General features: G+C 42.7%; 1 protein-coding gene across 2 annotated transcripts in view; it reads right to left on the bottom strand.

The window, feature by feature from the left end:
• LOC118422577 (myosin-2 heavy chain-like) overlaps positions 1-11,596 on the bottom strand; it is a 35,969-nt gene that overhangs the window by 18,809 nt on the left and 5,564 nt on the right. The window contains exon 2 of one of the 2 annotated variants that reach the window (XM_035830210.1): positions 6,808-10,148. In XM_035830210.1, the coding sequence (XP_035686103.1) occupies positions 6,808-10,148 (3,341 nt within the window). The remainder of the gene's footprint in view (positions 1-6,807; positions 10,149-11,596) is intronic. The other variant, XM_035830211.1, reaches the window with a different exon arrangement.

Below are 11,596 nucleotides of genomic sequence, written 5' to 3'. Positions count from 1 at the left end.
TAAAAATCTCTCACCAGTGAATGTGCGTAAGAAGTGCGACACGCCCATGAAATACAACTAGTAGTATATAGTGTCACACCCACCATGAGTCAACGGAAGTGCATCATGGGATGTGGTCGCCATGTTTAAAGCGTCACGGTGTAAACAAGGTCAGAATGTCATGCGGAACGCTCACGAGTTTAGGAAACAGTTTGACATATTTGCCCGTTGTTCATTGTTATTATTGTACCCTCTTAGCTTTAGAAAGTGGGATAGCATTATTATCCAATATATACACAACAAACTAACTAAGATGGTAGGATCTCGGTACAGGTATACAAGGGGGCGGGGTTCAACCCTTAGTGCATACTGTGTGAGAAATGTATATCTAACGCATATTCCGACAATAAATTTTAAATAAAAAAATTGAACCATTCAACACCTCATTAGAACATTATATATATCTTAAACTCTTGTGTTGGTATTTTCCAAAATACAATCCATAGTTTGTTTATGTGATTTATGTTCACTTACACTGGGGCATTCTGCCTTGTGCATTTTCTTAACTAATAAAAAACATTCAACTGTTCTCAAAGCTTATCGTTTGCTAATGTTATCAAACATAATAGATTACGTATCTCGTGAATGACCATCTGCATGGATGTATTCAGTACGGTACTACACTTGAATATGGCAGGATAACGCTAAAGAAAACACAGGGCCCGGCACTAGATTGAAATATGAGCTATAAGTTGAAGATCATTTATCACAATTGTAGTACATATAATTAAGTAGGCCGTTTTTCATACGTCATCAGGTATATTTCTGATAGGATAGTGAATTGATGTGGAGAAAGTTTCAACCTATGGTTTACAAAAGCTACAAAAGTAGCAAAGTATCTAGACCGGTTCTATGTCAACCCAGATGTTTATAGACTGGAACGAGGATTGTTGGAAGGTGGTGCAAAGATAACCAGCGAAAGCGTATGAGTCTCGAGGCAAAAAAAACTGTCATACGCCAATCATGCTATTGAGCAATATATGATAAGCACTTAGCTTACACACACACACACGCGCGCGCGCGCGCACGCACGCACGCACGCACGCACGCACACACACACACACACACACACACACACACACACACACACACACACACACACACACACACACACACACACACACACACACACACACACATACACACACACGTGTGTGATAGAAAATGTGAACAACCGCTGACATCTACGTCAGAAGTATACAAACATTCATTGTGGAAAATTTGTAATATTGTAAAGGATTTGTAGTGTCTTATGTAGGCCAACAGAGTTAGATTGCCTCTACGATTTCGCTACTCTACCATTTATGTTATGTAAAGTAAGGTAGTTGCTATGATAAAGAAGCTTAGACATATTCATCTTGTTTGACACTATCTATAAGACGTGTAATATAAGAAAGGAGTCTTATGATGTACGGTTTGCCATCAGGCAGATGGTCCATTCTATAGTGTCAATGGATTACAGATTACCGAAGGAACCCCTGTCTTCAACGATTTGACACATTCATGTTTAGAGTGAAACATTCGACAGAAAGGAGGAAAAACATCAAACAGTCAACAGATCTAAGCCATATCTCACAAAGAATGCAGACATTGTCTCCGGTAGCGTCTTAGTCCCCAGGCGATGACATGCATTAAAGAAGCTCACATAGGGCGTCCTCGTGGTGAAATATAAGTTTACCGTGAAAGAACGCCCCCATGCTTGTAATTCCACTTCGATTTAAAAACATGGCACAGAGAGGGGTTTTATGTACTGGGTGTAACCTTGGCGTTGCCATACCCGTGAGAAACATCTGTGTCCCACACACTACCAACCGCAGTAAAAGGCCAGGATGCCATGGGAGTGTGTCACTCTATCACAGTGTGTATGTGCTTCCCATAATAATGATTCCGAACAGATTAAATCAGCCTCCCATGAGAATAGACAGACTACTACAACCAGTAACATGACACTGTACTAAAAACACTGCCGGAAAGAAAATCTTACAAAGAGATAGGAATGTACACAGACATGGCAAATGATAATAAAATGAACCTGTCTGGCTATTTGATACTTCTACTTTGCTGACTGAATGTTTTGTGAGGTTCTTTACATATATCTGTGTACGGAATACAATTCATGACAACAAATGCTGAAATTAAGTGTGAACATATTTTTGCGGTCGAAATGTGGGATTGAGACATATGAAGAACAACCAACATAATTCAGTCAAGGTAGCAGTCTAAATTTTTTACCATCATGTATGCATTGCATGTTCAAGTAATAATGCGGTATGCAGGATGTATATTTCAGTAATTTTGTGTTATGTTGGGTGTTGACTTCTGTAATTACATGGTCATAAAGAGTATGGTTCAAGGACGCCATGGCATATAACTACCCGTATGCCAGAGGGCAGAGGTCAATGTGACCTAGGGTGATACATTCCATTCTTTACATAAACAGATAGAATGTCATTGTCAGAAACACCTGGGATCAAGTAACACTTTCCCCCAACGTATAACTAAAATGCCCAAAACGCGAGGAACGTTTTGAGTATCAACATGAATTTGCAAATGTAAACACCAAACAATGGTCTAGTGGGTATCAAGAATTCTAAATAAACTTACTCGTTTCCAGAGCTGCCGTGCAGTCTCGACAATTCGTCTTCAAGGGACGCGATCTTTCGCTTGGCATTTCGAAGGTCTTCGTCTTTCCCGTTGCCACTTTTTATCACGACCTGCAGTCGGTTTACTTCGACCTTGTAGTGTTCTCTTTCCGACATCAGGCTCTCGAGCTCTCTCTTGAGCTTCTGTAGTTCCATTTCCACTCTGCCATAGTCATCAGCGTACCTGTCGCGTTCAGTGAACGCAGCCTTCAATTTGTGCTCCGATACGTCTAGTCTGGATGTTATTTCTCTGTTTTCAATCAACAACTCTGCGTTTCTCGCTCGCAGACGCTCGAGTTCGCTGTCGCTTTCACCTCCTGATGCAACAGTGTGTTTGAACTCTAGTTTTATTTGGGATAACTCACTGCTTACTGTCTCTATCTGTGTGCGTAAAAGACCGTTTTCTTCATCTTTTTGGTCCAGGTCCTCTTGTAGTCGTTTCAGTTGGCGCTCTAAGTCCTCGATGAGGTTCTCCTTCTCGGAGAGTTTGTCGTTGAGTTGATGCAGCTCTCCTTCTACCTGAACCTTCGTCCCTGCCTCTGACGATAACTGTGAAATTTGGAAATCTTTTTCTGACATCTGCGACTGAAGCTGCTGTAGCTGAGCTTCCAAACTACCCTTCTCTGATAGTGAAGCTTTAAGTTTTGCTAGCTCAGCTTCTAGCTCGCCCACCCTCCCCCTTTGTTGTTCGGCTGACTGATCATTCTTTTGCTTAAGTCGTGCTAACTCTCCTTCCAACTTACCCTTTTCCCTCGATAGAGCTTCCTTTTCCCTGTTACACTTGCCTATATCGCCCTCCTTCTGCTTAACCTCACGCTGATATTTATCCCTCTCAGCCTGCATGTCTTTTAACTTATTTTTCAGATCATCTAACTCTTTCTTCAGCTTCTCTTTTGCTGTCGTTTCCCCCTTCAACTTATTCGCCTGTCTCTCTAACTCTGCCTTTGCTCTGTTTTGTTCGGAAAGCTGCTTACGTAGCTCTGCTAAATCACCTTCTAGTTTCTTTTTAGCGCCCCCTGCGTCTCCTGCCTGTTTCTGAAAATCGGACAGCTGCTTTTTCAGCTGTGACAGCTCTGCCTCTAGTTTCTGTTTAGCGGACCCAGCGTCACCTGCCTGTTTCTGAAAATCAGACAGCTGCTTTTTTAGCTGCGAAAGCTCAGCCTCTAGTTTCTTTTTAGCGCCCCCTGCATCCCCAGCTTGTTTCTGAAAATCAGACAGCTGCTTTTTCAGCTGTGCAAGCTCAGCCTCTAATTTCTTTTTAGCGCCCCCTGCGTCCCCTGCCTGTTTCTGAAAATCAGACAACTGCTTTTTCAGCTGTGCAAGCTCACCCTCTAGCTTTTTTTTAGCTGTCCCGGCATCTCCTAGCTGTTTTTGTAAAGTACTAATCTGTTGATCCTTCCCAGACAATTGCCCACGCAAATTCTTTAACTCCACCTCCAATGTACTAACCTGTTTAGACGACGACCTCAGACTCTCCAGTTCCTTCAAAAGTTTGTCTCTTTCTATCACCACGGATTCGTGAGAAATGACCAAACTCTCGTACTTTTCCCTAAAGCCACAACAGCGCCCCTCCCCCTTAACCTCGTTCTTCACTACCGCACCGGTCTTAGTCGTCGTTTGACCTCCATTGGTTGTTACCGACGTTTTTTGCACGACATGTTTCTCTTCCTTTACCACGTAGTGTACGATTTTACCCTCTGCATCCTTTGCCGAGAGGTCGGTAATCATGTTGACACGCGTTTCGTATCCCCGTCTTCAGTAAACGCCGTTCAGTTCCCAAGAAGTCTTGCCACCACCTACACACGATTAATCGCCAACCACCTATCGCGAAAATGCAGATGGCGAACTCTTTGACCCCCGAGGCAGACTGCGTTATGCTTGTCCCTCCTACCAATTATCCTGGATAGCTAGAAGTTGGCAAGAACTAGTTCTTCTTTTCCTCAGGTCTGTACCGACTGCAGGTCATGGTAATCACTTGGTCTTCCCGTTCCTGGCCAAGCCGCGTCAGTTCCATAACATGAGCCTTTTCAATAGAGGTCACGCGGCAATGACACGCAAAGGGGCGTATGGGTAAAGGTCTAAACGTCGAATAGTTTGCATATAAATACCCCGAGGCTTTCATAGGATGATATGTTCACTAATCGAAGCATAGACATGACTCAATACTAACATAACTTATAAAACGTGCAAACTTCGACAAAGCCTAATGGATACTGTAAAGCATATCAGCCTGAATAAACCTTTAAGCTAATACCGATATTGTCCAATTTTTATACATATGTTGAACAATAGTAGGTGTGGTCTGACCCGAATGGCAAGCTTTGTGTGGAGGACGAAATCAAACCAGATGTCTGAAATAATGCGAATCAGGAGAATACCAAACAAGTCCCATAGATCATGACCAGTCAAGTGGATTACGATAATTGTAGTAAGGGAATGAATAATTAGACGTTTTCGTCCAGGTGCTGAAAAGGGTGATCTAGTAGGTTGATCCAAAAATGTCAGGTGAACGTCGGTGGTCATTCATTCGTTAATAACCTGTTTATCATACACTTAGCATTTTATATTGTAGAGTGGGGTGTCTGCAATAACAGGTGTCTAGAATATGCCTGATAAAGATACTTTCTGTAGATGCTAAGTTTTACCATTAGAAAATCAATGTCAGTAGTAAGTAGATATTGAACCAAGTTTATATATTAAAAATGGCAGCTTATTGAAAAGACAAAGATCAAGTGTTGTCTGTCCGCGTCTTGTACTGTATCTAACTAATATACAAATGTAGCATGTGCCTAGTAAAAGGAAAAGTCACAATAGTTTTTCTTTAGTACATGCCTTTTCTAGTGTTATAGATTTGATTTAAAGCCTTTAAAGCTGGAATATGCACTAGCTTGTTGTGACACTGTCCATTCGCGTTAAATTTATTCATATCTAAAGTTTTGAATTACAGATAACCTTCACAATACAGAGGTCTGCACCAAACCGCCCTCCTCTACATCCCCCACAGGAAACAAATAATCAATCATTAAACAAGCAAAAAAGTATCATTCTTATCAGACTGGCTTTGCAGACATTCCAGACACATTCTTAGCCATTGGCCAAAGGTCGTTGGAAGAACCGAACCCTAAGGCACCACATAATCCGCGTAGATTGCCCCTAACAAAGCACAAAGCGTTTAGGAATGACTTCAAATTGGGATAGACTAACAAGATGGGTATTGGGAGGCATAATCATCCTTTTATCACCCTGTTTATCACAAATAAAGGGGTAAATCAACAGAAGTGTTGAAATGTGCTGTTTCGAACGAGTATAATGAATGGTTTGTACAGAAGGTGGGGACTCATCAAAGTGCCCTCTTATTTGCATGTATTAACCTCACCTGCATGGTGACAACAGGCTTAAGGCTTATAAGTGAACAGGTGTAGATCGAACTGGGTCTTATATAGAGCACACCTGCGAAACGGCGCTTGCTCGTCTCGAAGACTTTGATAGAAGCAATACTAGCGTCGACTGATGATTACATAGCACGCCCCCTATACCATGTATGATATCACTCACTCACTCATGGTAGGGTATTGTCATTCTCTCTGAGGAACTCTGATATAGTTATAAGAAAAAAAGCAATGGGCTATGTACGAGTACTATTATCACACCATCCATACCAAAACCACTCTGAAGACACTTTGTTCGATTTAGTACATAACGTCTTATTGCAAAATTCAGTATGACAAAGATACAAGAGGTGCCAACATGGAGCCACCAATATATGAAGAAATGCCCATACTATATACGTGATGTAAAGACCGACATTGGACTCATAATTGTAACCAGACAGTGCCTTTTGCCGACCCAGAAAGTAACAATGTACAATGTACATCTAAAAATGGAAATTCCAAAACCTTTCTTCAGGTCATGTAACTGTAAGATATGCATATAGGGGCACCTTATTAGATAAATGGGCTATGCATGGATTTTCTGCGCTTGCGTACCGCGGACCACAGTCCATTGGCGAGGGCGCTCATTCCCATTGACTGTGTCGAACAACAGAAACAAATGAAGCTTTTCTAAGAAACCTTTACGCAGTTCTAGATAGGTCATTCTACCAGATTTACATAAGATTAGGACTTACTGTGTGTCCAAAGTGCGCTGTAGTTGATCATTCTCATCAGTCAGATCATCAATCTTCTGTAGCGCGGCCCTCAGCTCGTCATCTTTTGTCTTCCCCTCGTCTTGCACTGTTTTCAGTCTATCGATTTCAGACAGGTATCTCTCTATCTCCAAATTGAGCTGATCAAGCAGACGTTTCAGACGCTCAACTTCATCCTCCAACCTTTTCTGCTGCCCTACAAGTTCGTCTTTCTCCTGGATGGACTTACTGAGCTCTTTCTCTGACACTTTGAGTCGTGAACCGATTTCGCGGTTCTCGACGACCAGTTCGGCGTTCTTTGCCCTAAGCTTTTCAAGCTCTTTCTGTAGCCACGATTTTTCTTCACCAAGTCTTTCGATATCATTACCGGCCTCTTGGGACTGGTTAAGATGGTCATGTAACTGGTCTTCATACGTAGCGGTCTGAATGAGAAGTGTTTCATTCTCTTCCCTTACTTCCTTTAACTGTACTTCCAATCGCTCTCTTTCGCCTTCCAGTTCGGTTATCTTCTGCGTGAGTTCTTCAATTTGAGCCTTGAGCTGGCTTATCTCATCTTTCAGTGTTTGCTCCATGTCTTCCTTTTCTATTTGCAGGTTCTCAAAATCTTCCTTTGATTGTTTCAGATTGTCCTCAAGACTATCTTTCTCTCCTTCGAGGTCAAACATTCGGCTCTTCAAGTCTGCTATCTCTGCTTCAGACTCATCTTTGTGCGTCTTATAAGATGACTCCACCTCTTCCTTCTCGAACGATAAGCTGTCGAACTTTTCCTTCAGATCTGCCAGTTCCTGTTCGAACTTGTTTCGTTCGCCCTCGAGATTAGAGATCTGAGTGTGGAGATCATCCACCTCCTTTTTAAACGTATCTTGTTCTGACGCAGTTGATGTTTCCAGGCTCTCTTTCTCGCTTCTCAAACTGCTGAAATCTTCCTTAACCTCCGTCAGCTCACCCTCCAGACGATCCCTCTCTGATTCCAGGTCAGCAAATCTGGTGTCCAGACTGTACTTCTCATCTTTCAGCGTCTGAAACTCTCCTTGTAGAGTACTGAGTTCAGATTGTAGGCTGTCTCTTTCAGCTTCCAGCTCAGCCAAGCGCCTCGTCAGCTCGTCAATTTGGGATTGCCCCGTGGACTGAGATTCCACGAGGTTTTCTTTCTCAGACTGCAAGCTCTCCATCTCCCCCTTAGTTTCTGTCAGCTCTCCTTCTAATCTCGTCTTCTCTCCCTCCAGGTCTGCAAACTGTCCTTCCAAGTGTGCTTTGTCTGCCTCCAGGGTTGCGTAACTGCCTTGTAGTTCGGTAAGCTCTCCTTGCAGCTTGCTCTTCTCTGACTCCAACTCTGCAAGCCTCCTCCTCAGATCATCCAAATCGGACTGGCCGGAAGAGTGGGCCGTCTCAAGTGTAGTTTTCTCTATTGTAAGACTTTCAAAGTTCCCTCTGACCATTGTTAGATCGCTTTCTAGTCTGGTACGAAGAGTGTCTAGATCAGCGTACCTTCCTTGTAGATCTTCATTCTCCTTTGTCAGTTTGTCGAAGTCTCCACTCACCCTTGTCAACTCTTCTTGCAGTTTGCCCTTTTCGTCTTCTAACTCTGCAAGCCGCTTTCTTAGTTCCTCGAGCTGTTCTTGCCATTGGACCTTCTCCGATGCCTGGGTGGATTGAAGAGTTCCTTGTTCAGACTTATAAGTTGTGTACTCTGTTCTAAGCAGTGTGATTTCTTCTGTTAGTTTGTTCCTTTCCATCTCAAGGTCTGACAACTGGACCTTCAGAGACGCTACCTCTGCTTCCCACTTCTGTTTGTATGAAGCATTTAGCTCTTCTAGCTCTACAACTTTTACTCTCAAGGTGTCAATGTTTACTATGCTCTGGGCCACATCTTCAGTCAGCTTTGTCTTTTCACCCTCCAATACCTCTATCTTAATACGCAGCTCCTCTACATGACTCTCTAGGCCACCCTTTTCCGTCTTGAGAGACATCTCAAGATTTTGTCTTTCGGTCTTAAGACTCGTCATCTCCATATTGGCCTCTTTCAGCTGGACAGTTAATGTTTGTTTCTCCATTTCCAAAGCTGAGAGTTTCATCTCCAAAGTTTTCAGCCTCGCCTCCCACGTCTCCCTCTCCGATACCAACGTCTCCTCCAATGTCGATCTTTCAGACTTGATGGATACTAGCTCAACCTCCATCACATGTATGTTTGCTTCAAACTCACCCATCTTTCCACGAAGGTCATCAAGTTCCACCTTCAGCTTATCTCTTTCTGCTATTACCACTTCTTTCTCTGACTTCAATGCCTGCTTTTCGCGCTCAGTTGACTTAAGGTTACCTTCTAAATCTGCTATTTTCTTCCGAAGTGCCTCTAGCTGGGCCTCGAGGTCTGCTATCTTGCGGGTCTCCTGTTCTTGCATATGAGAACTTTCCGATCTTAGACTGTTACTCTCATTTCTCTCCTTCGTGAGATCAGCAGCTAACTTCTCGTTGTCCTCCTCTAATTTGAGTCTTATAGCTAGGAGGTCGTCAGCATGTTTCTGCCACTTTATGAGCTCCGCCCTTAACTCGGTGATAGTTGTCTCCAATTCCACCTTTATGGTGTAGCAGCCTTCGTGGTCTTTATTAACCTTTGTTAGTTCTTCTGTTAGTTCGTTTCTTTCAGCTTCCGTCGTCGCTAGTCTCTTCTTCATGATGGCAAGCTCTTCCTCCCAAGTCTTCCTATTGGTGGCCTGGGTGGATTGAAGATTTGCTAGTTCAGTCCTGAGACGACCGTAATCAGCCATGTTTTGTGACACATCTCCGGTTAGTACTGCGTTTTCGCCTTCAAGCGAGGTTAGTTTATCTGTCATGTCTGATAGCTCTTTTTGCAGACTTTCATTTGAGGACTTCAGATTTTCATAGTCAGACTCAAGCCTTGTTAGTTCACTTTCTAGTCTACTTCTCTCCCCCTCTAGCCTTTCTTTCGCATGACTCATGTTATCATACTCAGACCTAAGCACTGTGAGATCCTCTACAAGTGTGTTAGTTCTGGCTTCAAAGTTATTTCTGTCAGCTTTCACCTTGTCACTCTCTGCTATATTATGAGCTAATTCTTCAGTTAGTTCAGATATTTTAGTAGTCATCTCATCTACTTTCTGGTTTAGTATTACTACGTCTGACTCTAACGTTCCCTTTTCTGATCCTAGCGCTTTCCTTTCTTCTCTCAGAGACTCAACATCCTTCCTGGTATCACTCAGCTCTGCTGAAAGCTTACTTCTCTCTTCCTCCAGCTGAGACTTTTGTTCATCCAAAATGGCAAAGTCTCGCCGCACCCCCTCCAGTTCTTCTGTCAATCCTTGGATCTGTGAACCAAGTTTAAGCTTCTCTTGAGTTAGATTGCCAATTTCTTCCCTGGCTGTCCCTAAGTCTATTGTCAAACCGTCTCTTTCAGAGTCAAGTTTTGTCATCATTGATTTCAGGGACGTTACCTTCTCATCCCACTCCTTCTGCTCGGATGAAAGCATTTTTTCCAAGTTGTACTTTTCTGTTTTAAAAGCTTCTGTATCAGTCTGAGACACAGACAGCTCATTCGTTAGGTCGGTTATTTTGTTGTTCAGCTCGTTTCTTTGTATCGTCCATTTTTGCTGACTGGTCGTATGAACCCTTTCTAGCTCAGCATGCGACATTTTGAGATCGGAATGTTCTTTCCTTAGTGTTTTTAATACTGATTCATGCTGGCCAATAGAGTCTTTCATCTTTGTAACTTGATCTTCTTTCTGCTCTTTGAACCTGCCTAAGTTATTCTCCAAGTTCCGTATTGTCGTTTGGCTATGTGTCTGCTCTATTATCATTTTCTGTTTCTCTGATTCGAGCTGTTTTATGTTAGATTGCAAGTGTTCACAGTCCACCCTAACTTTAGACACTTCCTTGGTTAACATCTCATTCTTTGACATTAGGTCTTGTGTTAGAGTATCAGAACTAGCCTTGAGATCATCCCTCTGGACCCTTATCTGGTCACACTCAGTTATGGCCTGTGCCAGTTGCTCAGTTAGCGTACGTTTGTCAGCCTCCAACTGATCTAGTGTTTGTCTAAGTTCATCAAGCTCAGATTGCAATGTCTCCTTAACTGACCCGAGTGCACCTTTCTCCTCTGAGAGGGAAGTCATTGCTGTCTTCGCATCTGTCAAGTCGTGTGCTAGCTTATCTTTCTCTCCCACTAGGTTAGATTTCTCCTCAGCTAACTTAGTATGCACTTGCTTTAAATTGTCTAAATCATCTTCAAGACGTTTAACCTGTTCGGTAAGGCTGATTTTTTCTTTCATTAGTTCTTCAAAGCTTTTCTTTATTTCCCCCAGCTCTGTGTGCAATTTGTTACTGACAGAGGTAAGGTCTGTCATCATCAATTTCATCGACTCTTTCTCCTGCCTTTCTGCTGCAAGTGTTTCTTCTAAGTCACGTTTTCCTGTCTTAAGTGTGTCTCTCACAGTTTGTGATAGGCAAATCTCATTGGTTAGGTCGGTTACTTTATTACTTAGCTCGTTTATCTGCACTGTCAGCCTCTGCTGTTCAGTATTGTAAACTCTCTCAAGTTCCGCCTTAGATGCCTTCAAGTCGGCATGCTCCTTTCTTAAAGATTTTAGTTCTGCTTGGAGTTTGTCAGTTGTTTCTTTAAGTTTAGTTTTCTGCTCTTCACTTTGTTCTTTAAACCTTGCCAAGTTAGCCTGTAGGTTCTGAATGGTCGTCTGTGAGTGGGTCTGCTCTAAGTTCATTTTCTTAGTTTCAGATTCAAACTGAGTAAGACCGGATTCAA

Source organism: Branchiostoma floridae, chromosome 9, assembly GCF_000003815.2.
Source record: "Branchiostoma floridae strain S238N-H82 chromosome 9, Bfl_VNyyK, whole genome shotgun sequence".
Classification (NCBI taxonomy): Eukaryota; Metazoa; Chordata; class Leptocardii; order Amphioxiformes; family Branchiostomatidae; genus Branchiostoma; species Branchiostoma floridae.
The sequence above is the reverse complement of the archived record's forward strand: the minus strand, read 5'-3'. Positions and strand labels throughout refer to the sequence as shown.